At 46.6% G+C, this 21,552-nt stretch overlaps 1 protein-coding gene across 1 annotated transcript; it reads right to left on the bottom strand.

Annotated features, from left to right (window-relative positions):
- Positions 1 to 1,952: 1,952 nt before the first annotated feature.
- Positions 1,953 to 9,372, bottom strand: LOC147961013 (uncharacterized). Its single transcript, XM_087533628.1, has 8 exons — positions 9,072 to 9,372; positions 7,248 to 7,463; positions 6,699 to 7,169; positions 6,379 to 6,471; positions 5,579 to 6,280; positions 5,375 to 5,464; positions 5,175 to 5,270; positions 1,953 to 4,837 (listed from the first exon to the last, which is right to left on the bottom strand). The coding sequence occupies exons 1-8, from the start codon at positions 9,370 to 9,372 to the stop codon at positions 1,953 to 1,955; spliced, it is 4,854 nt and encodes a 1,617-aa protein (XP_087389754.1).
- Between the last annotated feature and the right edge of the window lie 12,180 nt (positions 9,373 to 21,552).

Genomic DNA, 21,552 nt, shown 5'->3' with positions numbered 1-21,552 from the left:
GGCCATCATCATCACCACCATCTTCACCAACAACTTCACCACCATCATCACCAACTCTTCCCCCCTCTATGCAGCGGTGTAACCTCTCTCTTACCCGCTGTAATCTCTACTTAAACATGGTGCTCAACACTATATATTATTTCCCAATGATGTATGGCTATCCTATGATGTTTGAGTAGATCTGTTTTGTCCTAATGGCTATTTGATGATTGTGATTGGTTTGAGTTGTATGTTTTACTAGTAAGATGCCCGTGCTACGCTACGGAATCACAAAACATCAAGTGGAACATTATTTTGAAGTCTAGTGAACAATAAAATATGTACAAAGACATTGGTCAAAATGATGCCATATTTACACATTGAGCAAAATCATACATATGATTTCCAACTGATAAACCCCCTTGTCGAAGCAAACATTTATTATCTCCATTTTCACCTTACATAAGACTGTTCTCCCTACCCAATTTTCTCATGACTCTTCCATATTGAGGGGACAAAGAACAAGATATGTTGTTACCTTTTATTCAAGGATTCAGCAATGCTAATTTCATGCTAGTATATTAGGCAAACCAGACTAAAATGTGAAGAAAAATGGCAGCAGTAGATATATCCAAATAACATAGCAGTACATAATATATCCTGAGCACACAATTATAAATGGTCCACAAGAAAGAAACAAGAACGAGTTAAAAGTGCCTTGACTTAATACACAAGCACCTACAGTATATTCTTTTTTAAGGGAAAGCAACAACTATATTACTAATACTTAGTAGGCATTTTGCCCACTGCAACGGCTGGCACAAGGGCAGATACATTGGAGTCCCACCAGAGGGTCTCAAGATTACAATGATGGCCTAGCCTGGCCAGTTCATGTGCAACATGGTTTGCTTTTCTTTTACATACCAAAACTCTGCATCTAGAGAACCACAACCTCATTTGGAACTTTACATCCTCGATGACAGCAGCACAATAAGGGGGAAGAATTAGCATGTCGAGCATCTAGTGCTCCTATCTACGCCATCATATTGACATCATTGGAAATGGCGAGAAGCTCTGCCCCAAATGCATCGTGGATATTATCACCTGTCCTAGCCCGTGATAGGATCACAGCTCTTTCTTCATCACGAGGAACAACCCCCCATCCAGCAAAGGAGCCGCCTGATGTAAATGCCCTATCAATATTAAATTTGATCAAATCTTGTACAGGCGGTTTCGTGAGACAGAGTGCGCCCGATCAGTTCATGTGTGTCCAGCATAGTACACTCTTTTAGTTGTTTGCTCAAAACATATGTGCTAACAATGTTGGCCCTCGAGCACTGGCTTCATCCATCTTCTCACCTAAAAGGACATCAGGTAATCAGTATTACATATATATGATAGTATGTAGTATATTTAGACAAAGGAAAAAACAAGGAGACTATAGGGGGTATGTACTCTGTAGTATATTTAGGCAAAGGAAAAAACAATGAACAACACTTGTAGTACATTTTGTACAGGAGCAAATAAATAAAATGCAAGTTAAATATGTTTTTGAATCATATGTATATAGAAGGGGTGAGTGCACATGTATCTATGTACATACAAAAATATTAATACTGGACTACTTGTAGCTTTCTTACATCAACGAGGTTTCTGCGAAGAAAAAAAAACGCCAATAACACACAAAAAGGAAAGAAATATTCAGGTGTGGCCTGAAAATTGGATGTGGAGCTACCAAGAAAACGAAATGCACTGATGACAAAGCAACCTGCTGTCGGCGTCGTCTGTATTTTTTGAACAGAGGGAGTAACAAAGACAACTACTAAAAAACAATTCAAACACAGATAAATTTTTTTACAAAAAAAACATGAACACTAAAGCAAGTATCTAGGTTGTCTTTCTGTAAATCCTCCACATAACCCTAGTTAGATAGATGTAAGTTTTAATTGTACTTGAGTGATTCATACCTTGGGCTACATGCTGAGAACTTCTTTGTAGACTATGTTCTTTGTAATATTTGCAATGGAGTTGGACTGGCCATCCTTTTTCTTATCCGGGAGAGAGAGAATCTTCATATTACTTCTAGATGTAGCTCTAGAAAGAGCAACATAGAGCTGCCCATGTGAAAATACTGGCTCAGGGAGGTATACACCAACATTTGGTATAGTTTGTCCTTGTGCCTTGTTAATGGTCATAGCAAAGCTAAGTCTAACTGGAAACTGCTTCCTCTTGAACCTAAACGGAAACATCTCATCGTCTGATGGGCAAAGGGGAATTCGAGGAAGGAACACCCTCTTACCAGCATGCTGGCCCAACACAATCTCAGCATCGATTGCATTCCTCATGAATCCCCGGACAATCAACCTCGTCCCATTGCACAAACCACTCGCTGGGTCAATGTTTAATAACAATATAATAGGGCAATTAATTTTCAGCTTTAGGATATGGGGAGGTAGCCCATTAGGTGTTAATGAATTCAAGAATTCTGCAGGATAGTAGTTGTGTGGATCATCATCCGCGCGATCAAAACTGTAGTATATCATCTCTTCCCCAGGAAATCTCTCAATCATACTCATGTTAATCTTGTCAACGTACTCATTCTGAGTTGACAAAATTGCTCGGGATGTTATGTAATTTGGATCCAAGAGGTTTTCATCTACAGTCATCCGGAAAACACTTTCAATAAGCTTATCAATATCAGTGGCGTCGCCGGTGTATGGTACACAAATCTCATCTGGAAGCCGTATGTAATCATCATCCACGGTATCTTCAGTGCCATTCCCGACACGGAGAAGGTAATCAGCAAACCAGGGATCACTCTGAGCCCTCATATTACGGGCAAGTCTTAGTTGTCTCATATTCTCCCAAAGGTAAGACTTGCATAGCGTCGCATCAGTTATTTGTGACCTTGTTCCCTTACGAACAATAGGAAGCACTTGTCTGAAGTCTCCCCCAAACACAACTGTCTTTCCACCAAACGGCAGGTCAGGTCGGTCCATGATGTCCCTCATGCTATTGTCAAGGGCCTCGACCGCCTGCCGCTTTGTCATGGAGGCCTCGTCCCAAATTATGAGAGACGCCCTCATAAGAAGCTTACCTGTCCCACTTTGCTTGGTGAAACTGCAGACCCCATTGTCTTCGGTGTTCAATGGTATTTTAAACCTTGAGTGTGCAGTCCTCCCTCCAGGCAAGATGGATGCAGCAACGCCTGATGTTGCTGTTGCAATAGCTATTTTACCCTCAGCACGTACTTTTGCAAGTAGTGCTTTGTACAGATAAGTCTTCCCTGTGCCTCCGGGTCCATCAACAAAGAACACACCTCCTTGGCCACTATTGATGGCCGCAAGTATCTCGTCATATGCATATCTCTGTTCTGGGTTTAGGAAAGATGACAAGCCAAGGTGTTCTGGGTCCACCTCTATCGTGGACTCCTCTATGATCTCCCTAGCCTCATTATCTGAGGCATCATATGACTCATCAATTTCTGGGAGAGGGAATGATGATATGTCCTTGCCCATCGATTCAAGCATATTTTTTATATCTAATAACGCCATCTGCTCAACGACATGGGGGCACATTTGGGTTAGTCGATAGTCTTCTGTCATAGCTTCCAAGTGTCTGTCCCATAGGCCACGCACATTGCTGGGCTCACAAAAGACCAATATAGTGGCAAATAGCCTCCGAAGGGAAGATGGCATCTGAAAAGCCTCAGCTTCCTTAAGACACACATCGATAGTATTATCTGACTCGATAAGACCCCTCCTTTCAGCAGCTTCACGGAATGTCGGGTAAACAATACCATTCACTGTTCTAAGCTCTTCGAAGGATGTAGCACCTGTGACATGGTTTAGAAGCACTCTAAGATAATACCTCTCCCCTTCAGCTGGATGTGCAGACACAATTCTCCCAATCTGTGCGCGTTCATCCCTCCTTTTCCAATACTTTCCACCTGACATCCAAACAAAATATGATGGGAAATCCTTATATAAAATTCCTCGAGCCAACTCATATTTCTTGTTTGCCTCAAAATACTCAGTTAGCATGGTCTTGGAAGCTCCTTCTTCAGAGAGGACATCATTCAGATTTGCGCCCGCTTGAAATGACACCATGTGCATATTAGGGAGGTGGAGTTGGAGTTGTCTAATAGATGGAAATATCTGACTAAGGTCAAAACCATATATCCTCCATAATGCTTCTGGTGGCGTAACCCACCTGGAATCTCTGTATTGCTTTATCTCATCAATGTTCCCATCACTATCCACCTCGTCGATAGAAACAGATGCTCGGTCATGGCCCTTATATATGTATTTAAAGAGGTACTTTACAGCTTTTATGCTTGAGCAAACCTCGACATTGATGTGGCAATTATACCTTCTTAGTAGGTAAGGATTGTATGGAACAACCCACCTATTGTCTAACTCTTGGCCACGTACCTTTGCACGGCGTCCATCATCTCTCCTCTTATATATGGGATATGAGTCCTTTCCTTGAAGGGTTGATGCATTAAACGGTCGTGGATAGTAGTTCTTGCAGCTACCTTTCTGCATGCACACGTTCTTGGGGTTTAAGACTCCACAAGGGCCATGCATCATGTGCTTGACGACCATTTTGTACAACTCAGGGTACTTGGATTTGTCTGGCAATTCAGCAGATATGAGACAGTCATATTGCTCTGGGCATGTTAGCTTGTACCTCCCCTCCATGATTAGGAGGAAATGAGCATGTGGTAGACCTCTTTTCTGGAACTCAACGACATATACATATGCTGCCACCTTACCAAGAATGTGCCTTTTAAAAAGTTGTACCTTGAGGTCTTCCAACTTCGCTCGAAATACTCTTACAATGAGATTAGACGATCCTGTGGAGTTTGTCCAGGCTCTAGCTCACTAATTATTTCATCCCAATTAGGGTTGCAAGTCATGGTTAAAAAAATGTCTGTCTTCCCATACTTTTGAACCAAGGCCATGGCATCAAGGTATCTTCGTCTCCTATCTCTTCTCCCTCCAATAAATGATGAAGGAACTATAGTCCGTTTGCCCACTGCACCCGCACGGTATTCCCCAGCTTGAAGGCTATCAACAACACCTTGGTATAGATCAGCACGTATTTGTTTCTGGTGTTTTTTATATAGTCCAGTCTTGAGGTTTCAACCTTGATGTACATATCAACCACATATTGTTGGAATAGTCGTTTACCGTATAGCATGGTGTTAAATACACCACGACGCATTTGAAACTTGTAGCAATAGTAGTCTCTAACGGAGACGCATAATTGACTATTTGTACATGAACCTACAGAATGAGAGATAACAAAAGGACAATATTGGGAATTAAGAAAAGTAAGCACAATGAGGATAAACAAAATGAACACATGTTATTTTTGTTATATGAATTACCTAGACTCTGTCGACCACTGCGACGGGACTGAAGTATCTCATTCAAGCCGACACCATTCTTTGGGATGTCAGGATGCCAACCAATCTCCCCTCTTGGGAAGAATAAAGGGTAAGACAATGGATCATAACATCCATAATATGGTTGGATGCTATATCTCGTGTTGTTGTTACCGAACAATACTATGCTACGATCAAAGTGCTTACAGAGTTCACTACCCTCAACCCAAATAGCTGCAACCTCTGATGATATAGGCACATTATACCTCCGTTGATCCAACCTCATGTCGGTGTTCAGTTCAATACGGTATTCCTCAAGGTCATCGACTCCACCTAGATTCCTGAATGTTTCAGAATAAGGATTATCCTTGAGGATGTCAACAAGCTTTCGAATGACATCTCGGTCTAAGTTCGGGGAGCGCCGAAACCTATGTTGTAAACCGGGATCGTCATCATAGAAGTAGAGTTCCAAATGCTTTGGCCCATCTTGAGTTGGACCAAATGAGAAGATGTTGTGGTAAATTTGACCGTGAGCTCGAAACGTATAGACTCCCGACTTCATGTTTGTGTATCTGTTGTCCAGGCTGACTCCAAGGGTGGTGAATGAAAAGTGTCCATTGAAGTATCGAATGTTATCCCTAAAATGCACGGCATTGGGATCTGAACTTGTGTACAACATTTTAAGTTCCAAGGGTGGTTCTAAGTGTGCTAACTTAACTTTTCCAGACCGGCAACAAAATCCATTTGACTCATACTGGAACCTCTTTGCACCACAATGCTTGCAATCAGGTTTAGGTGCCAGCGTGTGAGTACTTACTGGTATATTCTTGTAGACATCATCATATGGGTCAGGAATAATGGTATCTACTTTAAATGCATCTATCAGGTCATCACAGTCTTCATCATCTCCTACATATACATGAGATGAATAGTGTTATATAGGTCTTGCAGTTTTTGTACTATAATACATGTGTAGGAAAGTAAGGCATCCACGGCATTAGCAATACCTCTGCCAGCAAATATGAAGTACTCGTCATCTTCTTCTTCAGACTCATCATCGTCCGTAACAAAGCTTTCTGTTGGGGAACCTACATATGAAACCAATGGGAGCCAATAATGAATTGTCCATTCCAAGTTATAAGGATGGTTCTGAGTGTGTGTTATAACATACTTAGTAAAGAAAAGAAGGCATCCATACCATAGCATACCTGTGTTAGTGTAAACTATGTGATCCTCTTCCACCGCTTCAGGTATGCTTTCAAGATTACCTGGTATTTTGATGATAGTGTAAAATACCGGCAACACCTTCGGAAAAATTGGCGAGATAAAGGAATGTGTATGTGAGAATTACCTTGCACTGTAGCAGAAGTTTGTGCCAGCATAATCGGGTAGCTAAAGGCATAAGAGCTTGATGATAGTTGTCCTGCCAATGAACCTTTAGGGCACTGCAGTGCGACGGAATCCTTACAGAGAGTATCTCGTTTAGCTGCGTAGCTTTCTTTACGCTGAGCTAGGAGTGCTTGCCGCTCTTTGGGTGGTAGGCTTTTCCTACGTGCTCGCTGGCATGCATTCCTTTCTTGCCTTTCATCTAGCGTCAAACTTTGCCTACGTGCTCGCTGACTTGCATTCCTCTCATCAAGTGTCATACGTTGTCTTTTCTCTCTTCTCTGTGCATTAATCCTTTCCTTCTCATTTGGTGTTAAACTTTGCCGACGTGCTCTCACACGTTCTCGCCTTGCTTGTATTTGTTCTGGTGTACGGCTAGCATATCTTATTGCTTCACGTGCACGCTTTCGCCCTATACTATTTTTATGAGAAATTAATTAAGTGGGTAAACAAAATTACATAAACACACACTTTCGCCTTATAGACTTACCTTTGGAGCTTTCTCCTCGCTCCAAGTCCTCAATTGATGTGAGCAGACCATTATTAGTAGGAAAAATCGCAGCTGATTGGTTTTTCACTTCATCATCCGAAGAACACGAGTAACTCAAATGTGTGTCACATGTCGGCTCGCGTATAAATAGACTTGTCCGAGTTTGTGGCATGCCATTGGGGCCAGTTCTGTTGGACTTATTATTGCCGTAGACCACTGTGTTATTTAAAGTTGGACCAATAGTCAGATAATACAAATTGAGAAATATGCAAACAGATTGTTCCGCCAAGTGATAAGGGATAAGATAGCAACCTTTTTCTTTTCCTTTATCGCTTTGTTGGCACAAGGATTGTAACATTTGGGCGCAAGACCTGAATATTTCTCCCCAAAACAAAAGAGAGTATGAGGTTAGCCAAAAATGAATTAAAAGATCAAAACACAAAAGCCAATAGGAATGTTATATCTAAAAGAATATTATTCCTTGCCAAAAGCCAACTGGATAATTCATTTTAACCCAAGCACAGGTATGATAGATTTAGAGAAATTTATATTTAGATCCAAAAGTGCACATATGATAAATTTGATCGTCATTAAGTAACAATATGAACAAAACAAATAATATGAACAGCAGCATGTACAAAACATGGAAGTATGAAACAGGGAAGTATGAAACAAGATGCACTACTTATAAATCTCTAACACAACCACCAATCTCTGAATGAGTGCTCATACTGAATATTCATCCTAACTCAGCCAGTATGTCCTCACCTTGTGGTTCTTCAGTTTCACACCAAAATCCAAGGGTTTCTCCTGTAGACTTCTAATTTCTGAGCTTGTTGAGTATGTTTTGGACCTGCCATGTGGGTTGTCATTTCAAAAATCAGTGATTTAGTGAGAAACAAATCCAATTGTAGTTGCAGCCGCCACTGAGTATTTATGTGCAGATTTAGTACCAATGCATATTTGCTATTTGGTCAACTTAAGCAACAACTTCAAGATCTCAATTGTAAGCAATACCACAATGCATGTATAATGTGGTACTACAAAAGTATAAGATCAAGTGACAAGAATGTGGCTACCTGCGGTCCATCAATCTATGCCAATAGATGAACAAAAAACCAAACTAATATTCTATTCACTAATTATCAGTGCTAGCATTTATTGTGTAGCAATAATATTAGCATAGCAAATCTAAGGACAGTAAACTATTCCCCTTGTATTATAGGGAAAAGGTACCGGTGCTTGATCTCCTAATCGGATCAGCTATTTCTGTCAAAGCACATATATGCGATTGCACAAGTAAGAAGATTCGCCCATACCTCCTTCATGAAGCAGAACAAACGGCGTAGTCCTCACAATCTGTTCAATCTGAAGATTTGTGTAACCAGCCTCTGGCTTCTTTGGGTGCAGCAGCGTGAGTCCCATATGCCTGCCCATTTGCTTTATATTCGTCTTCAAGAGTAGCTTCTAGACAGCTCCACCTTGGCACGCGGATTTGAACTTGGTGCGACAGAAAAATTGATATATATTGGTCTGCAAGGTTGGCTTCTAGACTGTTCCGCCTGGGCGTGCGGGTTTGGCAGAAAAATTTGAATTTGGGAGGCGCCACAGGAGGATGGCAGTAGCCAAGAATAGCCCGCCGGTGGAGAAGGGGAAGGAGTAGTCGGCGCCGCTGCTGAGGATGAGCATCTCGTAGCCGGCGGCGTACTTTGCGGCAGTCAGCGTTGGAAGGGAGGGGGAAGGGGGCGGATGAGACATCGAGGGGGGGGTCTACGGGAGAGGAAGAGGAAGAGGCGTCAGGAACGTACTGCGTCGGCGGCGGACCTGCAGCGACCACCGTCGGAGGAGACGGGTGAGCCGGCGGAGGAGACAGCAAGGAGGAGGGGAAGTGGCAGTGATGGTCTACCATAGGCCTTCTGCAGCAGAGGAGGGGGCAGTAGAGGCGTTGGTAGACGGACGGCGTGGTCAGCCTGCTTGCCGAGGTCGACATCAGATGAGATGGGGAAGGGGGCGAGGGGACGACGAGGAGGATGGGGTCGTGGCGGCGGTGGGAGATGGGGCCGAGAGAAGGCACAAGAGGGCTGGGGTTGGATGGCGCCGGCAGCGGCCAGATCGCCGGATCCATTCCAGCGCTGCCGGCGGTGGTTCGTATGGCGCCCCCTGATTCTGGATTTCTGGAGAAGATGGTCGGATAAGGTGGGGCAGGAGAGTTGAACGGGAGAGACAAGTTGGAGGGCTCATCTGCAAATGTGTGATGAATAGCGGGTGTTTTTTTGCAAAATTTGCCACAGATTGCTTATGGTGCGTTGGATGCAGATCCAACAATCGTAAACGACAGATGGCAGGCACACCATCATCACCAACTCAGACTTTTATAGGAGTAGAGATTATTGGTGCTGTCCTATGGTGCTCTCTGTGTCACGCAAGCATGAGGGATTCCCGTTGTAGGGTTTGCAATATGCTTATGATTTGCTTATGGTGGGTGGCGTGAGTGACAGAAGCACAGACCCGAGTAAGTAGGTTGTTTGCGTATGGGATAAAGGGGACTTGATGCTTTAATGCTATGGTTGGGTTTTACCTTAATGAATCTTTAGTAGTTGTGGATGCTTGCTAGAGTTCCAATCATAAGTGCATATGATCCAAGTAGAGAAAGTATGTTAGCTTATGCCTCTCCCTCAAATAAAATTGCAATAATGATTACCGGTCTAGTTATCGATTGCCTAGGGACAAATAACCTTCTTGTTGGCAAAAGCTCTTTACTAAAACTGATTTAGTTGTGTCTTTATTTAAACAGCCCCTAGATTTTATTTACGTGCTCTTTACTTTCTTGCAAGTTTACCCAAAAACACCTACAAAGTACTTCTAGTTTCATACTTGTTCTAGGTAAAGTGAACGTCAAGCGTGCGTAGAGTTGTATCGGTGGTCGATAGAACTTGAGGGAATATTTGTTCTACCTTTAGCTCCTCGTTGGGTTCGACACTCTTACTTATCGAAAGAGGCTACAATTGATCCCCAATACTTGTGGGTTATCAGGCTCTTGTGAAGGGTAAGGTCGATATTCGGCTCGATCGCCGCTGAGGATACGGCCTTCGTGACGGGGTCTATCCACCCGTCCATGGATGGCGCAACTGGCTCCAAATTGAGGCTCGGAGCGGCTGCCGGTGCGATCTCCTGAATACGGTCCGATGATAGAGCTAAATCATACTCATCGTGACCGCGTGGCGCACAAGGCAGGGGCTTGAATTCGTCGAAGATCAAGTCTCCGTGGATATCAGCCGTGTAATTTAAGCTTCCAAACCTGACCTGATGGCCAGGGGCGTAGCTTTCGATCTGCTCCAGATGGCCAAGCGAGTTGGCCCGCAGTACGAAGCCGCCGAACACGAAGATCTGTCCGGGGAGAAACGTCTCACCCTGGACTGCATCGCTATCGATGATCGTAGGAGCCATCAAGCCTAACGGCGACGACACAGAGGAACTCTCAATGAAAGCACCAATGTCGGTGTCAAAACTGGCGGATCTCGGGTAGGGGGTCCCGAACTGTGCGTCTAAGGCGGATGGTAATAGGAGGCAGGGGACACGATGTTTTACCCAAGTTCGGGCCCTCTTGATGGAGGTAAAACCCTACGTCCTGCTTGATTTATTCTTGATGATATGGGTATTACAAGAGTTGATCTACCACGAGATCGGAGAGGCTAAACCCTAGAAGCTAGCCTATGGTATGATTGTACGTTGTCCTACAGACTAAAACCCTCCGGTTTATATAGACACCGGAGGGGGCTAGGGTTACACAAGGTAGGTTACAAAGGAGGAGATATACATATCCGTATTGCCTAGCTTGCCTTCCACGCCAAGTAGAGTCCTATCCGGACACGGGATGAAGTCTTCAATCTTGTATCTTAGTCCAACAGTCCGTCCAAAGGATATAGTCCGGCTGTCCGGAGACCCCCTAATCCAGGACTCCCTCAGTTAGGTTTACCTTAATACTTTTGTTGTATTTGCGGATGCTTGCAATAGAGGTTAATCATAAGTGGGATGCTTGTCCAAGTAAGGGCAGCACCCAAGCACCGGTCCACCCACATACCAAATTAGCAAAGTACCAAACGTGAATCATATGAACGTGATGAAAACTAGCTTGACGATATTCCCATGTGTCCTCAGGAGCGCTTTACATCTTATAAGAGTTTGCCCAGGCTTGTCCTTTGCTACAAAAAGGATTGGGCCACCTTGCTACACTTTATTTACTTTTGTTACTTGTTGCTCGTTACAAATTATCCTATCACAAAACTATCTGTTACCACTTATTTCAGTACTTGTAGATAATACCTTGCTGGAAACCGCTTATCATTTCCTTCTGCTCCTCGTTGGGTTCAACACTCTTACTTACCGAAAGGACTACGATAGATACCCTATACTTGTGGGTCATCAGTTAGCACCTTTTGGATTGACAAAACCTTCTGGTTGCATCATATACAACTCTTCTTTAAGATATCCATTAAGGAATGCAGTTTTGACATCCATTTGCCAAATTTCATAGTCATAAAATGCAGCAATTGCTAACATGATTCAGACGGACTTAAGCATCGCTACGGGTGAGAAGGTCTCATCGTAGTCAACTCCTTGAACTTGTCAAAAACCTTTTGCAACAAGTCGAGCTTTGTAGATAGTAATATTACCATTAGCGTCAGTCTTCTTCTTGAAGATCCATTTATTCTCTATGGCCTGCCGATCATCGGGAAAGTCAACCAAAGTTCACACTTTGTTCTCATACATGGACCCCATCTCAGATTTCATGGCCTCAAGCCATTTTGCGGAATCTGGGCTCATCATCGCTTCCTCAAAGTTCGTAGGTTCGTCATGGTCAAGTAACATGACTTCCAGAATAGGATTACCGTACCACTCTGGTGCGGATCTTACTCTGGTTGACCTACGAGGTTCGGTAGTAACTTGATCAGAAGTTTCATGATCATCATCATTAGCTTCCTCACTTACTAGTGTAGGAATCACTGGAACTGATTTCAGTGATGAACTACTTTCCAATAACGGAGCACGTACAATTACCTCATCAAGTTCTACTTTCCTCCCACTCACTTCTTTCGAGAGAAACTCATTCTCTAGAAAGGATCCATTGTTAGCAATGAATATCTTGCCTTCGGATCTGTGATAGAAGGTGTACCCAACTGTCTCCTTTGGGTATCCTATGAAGACACATTTCTCTGATTTGGGTTCGAGCTTATCAGGTTGAAGCTTCTTCACATAAGCATCACAGCCCCAAACTTTAAGAAACGACAACTTGGGTTTCTTGCCAAACTACAATTCATAAGGTGTCATCTCAACGGATTTAGATGGTGCCCTATTTAACGTGAATGCAGCTGTCTCTAAAGCATAACCCCAAAACGATAGCGGTAAATCAGTGAGAGACACCATAGATCACACCATATCTAATAAAGTGCGGTTACGGCGTCCGAACACACTAAGGGAGTCCTAGATTAGGGGGTCTCCGGACAGCCGGACTATAGCCTTTGGCCGGACTAGAAGATACAAGATTGAAGACTTCGTCCCGTGTTCGGATGGGACTCTCCTTGGCATTGAAGGCAAGCTAGGAAATACGGATATGAAGATACCCTCCCTTGTAACCAACTCTGTGTAACCCTAGCCCCCTCCGGTGTCTATAAACCGGAGGGTTTAGTCCGTAGGACAACATACAATCATACCATAGGCTAGCTTCTAGGGTTTAGCCTCTACGATCTCGTGGTAGATCAACTCTTGTAATACTCATATCATCAAGAACAATCAAGCAGGACGTAGGGTATTACCTCCATCAAGAGGGCCCAAACCTGGGTAAACATCGTGACCCCTGCTTCCTGTTACCATCTGCCTTAGACGCACATTTCGGGACCCCCTACCCGAGATTCGCCGGTTTGACACCGACATTGGTGCTTTCATTGAGAGTTCCACTGTGTCGTCACCATAAGGCTTGATGGCTCCTTCGATCATCGATAGCGATGCGGTCCAGGGTGAGGTTTTCCTCCTCGGACAGATCTTTGTATTTGGTGGCTTCGCACTGCGGGCCAATTCGCTTGGCCATCTGGAGCAGATCAAGAGCTACGCCCCTGGCCATCAGGTCAGCTTCTGAAACTTAAACTACACTGCCGACATCTGCGGAGACTTGATCTTCGACGGATTCGAACCCGTGTCAGGTGCGCCGCACAGTCAGGACGAGCATGACGTAACTCTGCCGTCGGACAGTGTTCGGGAGATCGCATCTGCAACTACTCCGGCCTTCAATCCGGAGCAAATTGCGCCATCCAAGGACGGAGGGATAGACCCCGCCATGGAGGCCGCACTCTCAGTGGTGATAGAGCCGGATACTGACTTCACCCCTTACGAGAGCCATGTCGCCGAACCACTGGATTCACCTCCGGCCATGGACTCCGAGCCGCTTACATCCATGCCCGACGAATCCGACTGGGCGCCGATCATGGAGTTCACCTCCGCGGATATCTTTCAGCACTCGCCCTTCGGCGATGTGCTAAATTCATTGATGTCCCTCTTCCTGTCAGGAGAACCTTGGCCGAACTATGTCCGGCTAGAATGGGATGCGGACAACGAAGAAATTCGCTGCCCACCCACCATGCACTTAGTAGCCACTGTCGATGACTTAACCGACATGCTCAACTTCGACTCCGAAGACATCGATGGCATGGACGAAGATGCAGGAGACGAACAGGAACCAGCGCCCACAGGGCGCTGGATAGCCACTTCATCACATGACATATACATGGTGAATACACCCAAAGAAGGCAATGGTGAAGAGACAACGGAGGATGGCCCCTCCAAGAAGCAACCCAAGCGCCGACGGTGGCGGCGCCGCTCTAAGTCCCGCCATAGCAAAAACAGCGATAACAGCGCAAGAGAAAATAACACTCCAGTCGACTCCAGAGGAAATGACGACCACATTGCCCCGACGGCAGAGCACGATGAAGCTGCAAGCGGTGAACATAGTACGGATCCGACGTCCGAACACGGCGACGCCGAGGATAACCCTCATCAAACCCCATCTGGGGAGGAAAACAGTCCGAACGAAGATGCACACATCATCTCGGAAACGCACTTGGAGCAAGAAAACCTCCGCATAAGGCTTATTGCCATAGCGAGGAGTCTGAAGAAGCATAAGCAAAGGCTTAAGGCCGCACAAAACACGCTCAACAGCAGGTGGAACAAAGTGCTCGAAAATGAAGCAAAGTATGGTGGAAGTTACCACACAAAGAGCTATCCAAAGCGCAAGCTATTACCTGAATTCGACGACGAGGCCCTAGAGCCCACACAGCCAAATAATGAAACGGCCAACCGGCCAGATCCACCACCTTGTGACCGCGATAGAGCGGCTTACAAAGTCGCAGATAAGTCAACACACGATCTACGTGAGGACTTGCGCCAAAAATCCAGTACGACCAGATCCATCTATGGATCTAAGAAGCGCGCTTCGGCACAAAATCAAAACCGAATATTACAACCGTCCGAACGCCATGGTACGTCCAAGTATAGGGGTGCCGCACACCACAAATGTTTCACCAATGAGGTGCTGGACCACGAATTCCCAGAAGGATTCAAACCAGTGAACATAGAAGCGTACGACGGGACCACAGACCTGGGGTCTGGATTGAGGACTTTATCCTCCATATCCATATGGCTCGAGGAGACGATCTCCATGCCATTAAATACTTGCCCCTCAAGCTTAAAGGACCAGCTCGGCACTGGCTGAAAAGCCTCCCCGAAAACTCAATTGGAAGTTGGGAGGAGCTCAAAGACGCTTTTCGAGCTAATTTTCAAGGGACCTACGTCTGACCTCTGGATGCAGACGATTTAAGTCATATAATTCAAAAGCCCGAAGAGTCCGTCCGAAAGCTTTGGAATAGGTTTCTCACCAAAAAGAACCAAATCGTCGACTGTCCATACGCCGAAGCCTTAGCAGCTTTCAAACACAACGTCCAAGACGAATGGCTCGCGAGACACCTCTGCCAAGAAAAACCGAGAACAATGGCAGCTCTAACAAGTCTCATGACCCGCTTTTGCGCGGGCGAAGACAGCTGGTTAGCCCACAGTAGCACCAGCGACCCAAGCACATCCGAAGTCAGGGATAGCAATGGAAAACCATGACGCAATAAAAGCAAGCGTCAAAATAAAGAAGATAGCCCGGATAATACGGTGGTAAACGCCGGATTCAGGGGCTCTCGACCAGGTCAGCGGAAAAAGCCTTTCAAAGGCAGCAGAGATGGACCGTCTGGCCTAAACAAGATTCTTGACAAACTATGTCAGATTCATGGCACCCCCGATAAACCTGCAAATCACACCCACAAAGAACGCTGGGTCTTCAAGCAGGCTGGTAAGCTAAACGCAAAACACAAGGGGGGGGAGACACCAAGCGAAGACGAGGACGAGCCTCGCCAGCAAAGCACTGGAGGACAAAAAAAATTCCCACCAGAGGTTAAAACAGTCAACATGATCAATGTGACGAAAAGGAGAAACAAACATGCACTCTGAGACACACGCGCCATAGAGCCCGTCACCCCTAGGTTCAACCCCTGGTTGGCCTGCTCGATCACTTTTGATCGCGGGGATCACGCGACAAACATCCGGCACGAAGGATTGGCTGCCTTGGTGTTAGACCTAATAATAAACGGATACCATCTCACAGGAGTCCTCATGGACGGTGGCAGTGGTCTAAATCTGATATATCAGGACACAGTCCGCAAAATGGGGATAGACCCGACAAAAATAAGCCACCGTACTACTACCTTCAAGGGAGTAATACCAAGCCTAGAGGCCCGCTGCACGGGCTCTCTATTACTAGAGGTTGTATTCGGTTCTTCCGACAACTTCCGAAGTGAAAGGTTAACTTTCTACATCGCTCCATTCCGAAGTGGCTATCAGGCACTACTCGGAAGAGCGACTTTCGCTCGTCTTAATGCAATCCCGCATTATGCTTCTCTCAAGCTTAAGATGCCCGGTCCACGTGGCACCATCACAGTTAGCGGAAATACTGAGCTTGCTCTACGCGCGGAAGAATGTGCGGCGGCTTTAGCCGCTGAGCACTAGACGGCCTCACCAACCATAAAAAATGACAGGTCGTCAAGACCACCGACATGGTTAGACGAGTCCAGTGCACCACTACATATACATGAGATTGGTTTGATGATCAAGCCCTCCTAGACGGTACCAGGGGCTTCCCGCGTGTAATCAGGGCTAGCCCGGCTCAACTTTACTTATCTTAAATTTTAATGGTTTATTGACAATAACCAATTTTCTAGCACGGCAACTTTCACCTAAGTTCTTCTCTTTTACAAATGACAATCGTGCTACACCCGTCCAAGACACGGCACAACGGAGACACAGGCGCAGACGTGCAGCAGGGACCCGCTCAAAGGTTTCTTTTCAGATTAAGACCCTGGGCAAACCTTTTTTACTGTCTCTTGTTGTTCACATCCTCCGGATACTCAATACAACCGAGAAGGATGTCGACGTATTGGCATGTGGCCACGCCAGGACATTGCACGTACCTGGACACTCGGGGTTTATTATTAAAGGCATTGTTCAGCCCGGCATATGTTATAAAGATCGAATACCTTAGGGAGTGTTCGGCGTCGCGAGTTTGGCCTTATATGGATCAGCTCCGAATCATGTCTTTGGTCAAATGTTGGGTTTGCCCGGCTCCCATGTTTTGGTACCTTACGTTCCGCTATATTGGCTAAGGTAGCACTGGGAGAACTACTACGATTGTGCCCTGGTTCATTCGGATGAGCACCTCAGTAGAGAAAGCCGAAAACTGACTGTCATGATATAGCGCGAGACTGGTCAACCACTCGATGACCCAGCGGAATCTTTGGGATTCCTCCGCATTAACGAAGGGCCGTTTCCCGGTCATGTACGTATGCTCCCCGTATTCGGACGAGCGTAGAAGTACCAGGGGCTATATAGTAGCCCCACCGTCAAACTCCTATGGCTAAGTGAAAGTGTTAAAGCAATATAGTCTGATTGCCTCGTTCGCTGCGCTACCACCTCCTTAATGGACCAAGACATTGGATCAAATGTGAATATGTGTTTTTTGCGAACACCCCCGCATTATATGCGTGGGGGCGGAAGCCGACGACTGCAAACTTTCAGGTTATATACATATATACATAAACGGCCGCACAGGAGGCATTATAATACTTTCAGGCAAAAGTATAAACACAACCTTCATAACTCAATAAAACATTATTTTTACAATGGGAGTACATGTCACTAGAACATAATATTCTTTGAGCACTGAGCCTCTATCGAACGAGCGCCTTCAAGAACTTCTTCAAAGTAGTGCTCGGCAACCACTCGGCCCACGGCCGAACCCTGTGTTGCAACAGTGGTGGCCTCCATCTCTGCCCAGTATGTCTTGACACGGGAAAAGGCCATCCGCGCACCCTCTATGCACGCTGACCTCTTCATAGCATCAATGTGCGGCACAGCACCAAGGAATTGTTGCACCAAACTAAAGTAACTATTCGGCCTTGGCCCTCCCGGCCACAGATGATCCACAACGGACCTCATGGCGAGTCCGGACAACCTATGGAGCTCGGCCCACTCGGCCATTTGCTCATTCAGCAGCAGCGGACGCACTGGAGCATGGAACTGTGACCAGAATAGCTTTTCCACTTTGCGATCTCCTTGATCCTTGAAGTACTCGGCCGCATCAGCAGCACTTGCCGCCAAATCCACGTAGGCGTCCGCAGAACACCATAGTTGATCAAGAGAAGCATACTTCGGATCTCCAAACTTAGTCCACAACAAGAAGGGCTTCCCAGCCACGATATCCGCAGCTTGATGCAGCTCCTCCTTCGTCGCTCTGATTTTAGAGCGGGCTTCCTTGGCTGCTACCATGGCCTTCTCTAGGTCTGTCACCCTCGCTCGGCTTTCTTCTTCAAGAAGCTGGTAACGGTCAGCGGCATCTTTCAACTCAATGGCCATCTGGGCTATCCTTTCCTTGCTCTGGCGATGCGCGGAATGTTCGGCCCGCAGCTCTTCGACCGCCCTTAGAGCGGCCGCATCGCTATTCCTTGCTTGTTCCTTGACCCAGGCAAGCTCTGCCCGAAGGGTCTCCACGGTGGCAGCTCCATCTGAAGTCAGAACATATTAAAGATATTGGCATCCTTCTCCTCTTACTATGCGTTGATCACCGGAGAAATCACTTACCCTGTGCCTCGTCAAGCCGCTTGTTGACAAGCACGATGTCGGCATCTGCCGCATCAAGTTGCCGCCTTAGCTCGGCAAACCCATCAGTCCGGCTAGCCACCGGAGCTTCAGCCACCTGCACATAAAGGCGGTCTGGTTATTACCTGGGACTATGATCCTCTGTTTGCCGCCGTTTTCGACAACAAACCGGAGTCTCAGGGGCTACTATCTGCATAGGGCACACCTAATGTGTGCGGTACTGTCAAAAACATACACTATGTTACGTACCTCAAAGCCTTTCAGCAGACTCATAAAAGCTTCATGCAATCCGCTTTCCGCAGAAGAAATCCTTTCAACTATCGTACTCATTAGCGTACGATGCGCTTCTGAGATGGCCGCTTGCTCCAGAAGATCCTTCAGTGCGTCCGACCGCACACTATACTGTTCCGGACTCTTGTTGTTGCTCTCTTTAGGAGCCGAATACTGAGGACTCCGGGTGGCTAAGGGATTACCCCCTGGCCTTGGCGGATCAGGAGAAACCCTTCGCGATGACACTTCAGGGTCGCCCGCCTCATGAGGCGGGGTGGCAGGGGGAGGTGTTTCGCTCTCCATCATCTTCGGAAGAAGATCCCCCGAAGACGAACTCTGTCGAGAAGGGCTACGATCCGAACTACAAGATATAAGCTTCGGTTATTGTCTTCAGAAGTAAGGTAGGATATTTTCACTACTGAGTACTTTTTGATTACTTACAGCTCGGTAGAGGGTTGATTCCCATGCGAACACTGTGCGGCAAGGGTACCCCCCGAGGCAGGACCCTCTGGCGAAGATTTCTTCCCTTGTTTGGAAACCTCTGTTTCCGGATCTTCAGAGGTGGTCCTCTTCCTTCCCCGGGGAGAGGGAATGTCAGATTCTTCTCCCTGGTTGTCCTCCTTCGCGGAGGCGCTCGTTCCCCCGGTTGGGGCGAGTAGTGAGTGAGGCTCGCTTCCAGCCTCTTTATTCCCCCCTTTATCTTCCTTCGAGGGCACTTGATAAGGCGTCGGCTCCAGCATTCTGTCTAGTACTGGATTGGCCAACCCTCGGGAAGGGGGGCCGGACACCTGATCATCTTCGCCTTTGTTATCCAGTCCTGATCAAAGAGCGACTTCTCAAAATGATGTTATGATGAATAAGAGAAATAGTGTGTTCGGCCATGGGATTACTTACTTGGGTATCCGGGCGACTACAGCTCATACCCGCATCCTCGGTGGTGTCCGGACACTTTATTTGTGATCCAAAGAACAACTTGTACATCTCCTCGAGCGTCATGCCGAGGAAATGCTGAATGATTCGCGGTCCCTCCGGGTTGAACTCCTACAAACGGAGAGGTCTATGTTTGCAAGGCGGGACCTGGCGAACTAGCATGACCTGCATCACTGTGACCAGGTTGACGTCTCTCTCAATGAGATCTCGGATGCGACTCTGCAATATCGGCACATCCTTTACCAGACCCCAGTTTAGCCCCTCGCTGATCCATGACGTCAGTTGTGGTGGGGGCCCCGAGCGAAAGGCAGGGATGGCTGCCCACTTGGCACTTCGGGGAGCTGTGATATAAAACCACTCCCGCTGCCACAAACCGGATACCTCTGGGAAGGAACCCTCTAGCCATGGAGCATTAACGCTTTTGCTTATTACGGCACCTCCGCACTCTACGTGCTGCCCCTCGATCATCTTCGGCTTCACATTGAAGGTCTTGAGCCACAGGCCGAAGCGAGGGGTAGTGCGGAGGAAGGCCTCACATACGATGATGAACGGCAAGATGTGAAGGAGGGAATCTAGGGCCAGATCGTGGAAATCCAGCCCATAATAGAACATGAGTCCCCTAACAAAGGGATCCAGAGCGAGGCCTAGTCGTCGGAGGAAGTGAGAGACAAACACAACACTCTCGTTGGGTTCGGGAGTGGGGATGACCTGCCCTCGGGCGGGCAGCCTGTGCGAAATTTTGGCGGTCAGATATCTGGCCTCTCTCAGCTTCTTGATGTCCTCCTCTGTGACAGAGGAGGGCATCCACCGACCTTGCAGGTTGGATCCGGACATGGTTGAAGGTCCGAAGTGCCTGACCTGAGCCTGGGGTGTTGGAACTCGAGGTGGGGGAAGGATTCGATTGAGCGTGAGAGGAAAAAGGGACATGTCTTGGCCTCTTTACAAAGAGGGTGGATGTCCAGCGTCCTCCTCGCGGCTGTTTTGGACTCGCCTAAAATCGAGGAGTCATACCAATGGGCACGAGTGGGTTGCCCACATCCGTATTGATGAGAATCCCGTAATAAGGGGGACACGATCTCTGCTTCGACAAGATGGGTCAAGAAAACCGTCTCGCGATATGTGCGATGCTGGTTGAGAAAAACGGTTCGAATAATGACCGGGCCATGACGTAACGTCGTGCTGTCAAAACACGTCAGCAGATTAGATTTGTGGAGATATTATTCTCTCTACGGTGGTATGTGGAAATTATTTTGTAGGGCCGAGAACTATTCTGGTGTTCAAAATATTCTATGGAGTATTCGGAGGAGGAACCCGCCTTGCAATGCCGAAGACAATACTGCGCGCCGGACTCATCGTCATTGAAGCCTGGTTCAGGGGCTACTGAGGGAGTCCTGGATTAGGGGGTCTCCGGACAGCCGGACTATATCCTTTGGCCGGACTATTGGACTATGAAGATACAAGAAAGACTTCATCCCGTGTCCGGATGGGACTCTCCTTGGCGTGGAAGGCAAGCTAAGCAATACGGATATGAAGATCTCCTCCCTTGTAACCGACTCCGTGTAACCCTAGCCCCCTCCGGTGTCTATATAAACCGGAGGGTTTAGTCCGTAGGACAACATACAATCATACCATAGGCTAGCTTCTAGGGTTTAGCCTCTACGATCTCATGGTAGATCAATCTTGTAATACTCATATCATCAAGAACAATCAAGCAGGACGTAGGGTATTACCTCCATCAAGAGGGCCCGAACCTAGGTAAACATTGTGTCCCCTACTTCCTGTTACCATCTGCCTTAGACGCACAGTTCGGGACCCCCTACCCGAGATCCGCCGGTTTTGACACCAACACACACCATTACGTTGT

Source organism: Triticum urartu, chromosome 7A (assembly GCF_056163025.1).
Source record: "Triticum urartu cultivar PI428250 chromosome 7A, HENAU_Tu73, whole genome shotgun sequence".
In the NCBI taxonomy this organism is placed as follows: Eukaryota; Viridiplantae; Streptophyta; class Magnoliopsida; order Poales; family Poaceae; genus Triticum; species Triticum urartu.
The sequence above is the reverse complement of the archived record's forward strand: the minus strand, read 5'-3'. Positions and strand labels throughout refer to the sequence as shown.

Bases quoted from the DNA above. Each gene is read 5' to 3' on its own strand.
- LOC147961013 (XM_087533628.1), bottom strand. From the start codon at position 9,372: ATGGATCCGGCGATCTGGCCGCTGCCGGCGCCATCCAACCCCAGCCCT. The intron at 6,281-6,378 runs GTATTGCTAATG...ATGTATATGTAG, and splicing joins CTTCATATTTGCTGGCAGAG to GAGATGATGAAGACTGTGAT. The intron at 4,838-5,174 runs GTAAACGACTAT...CAAACTCCACAG, and splicing joins ATTTAACACCATGCTATACG to GATCGTCTAATCTCATTGTA.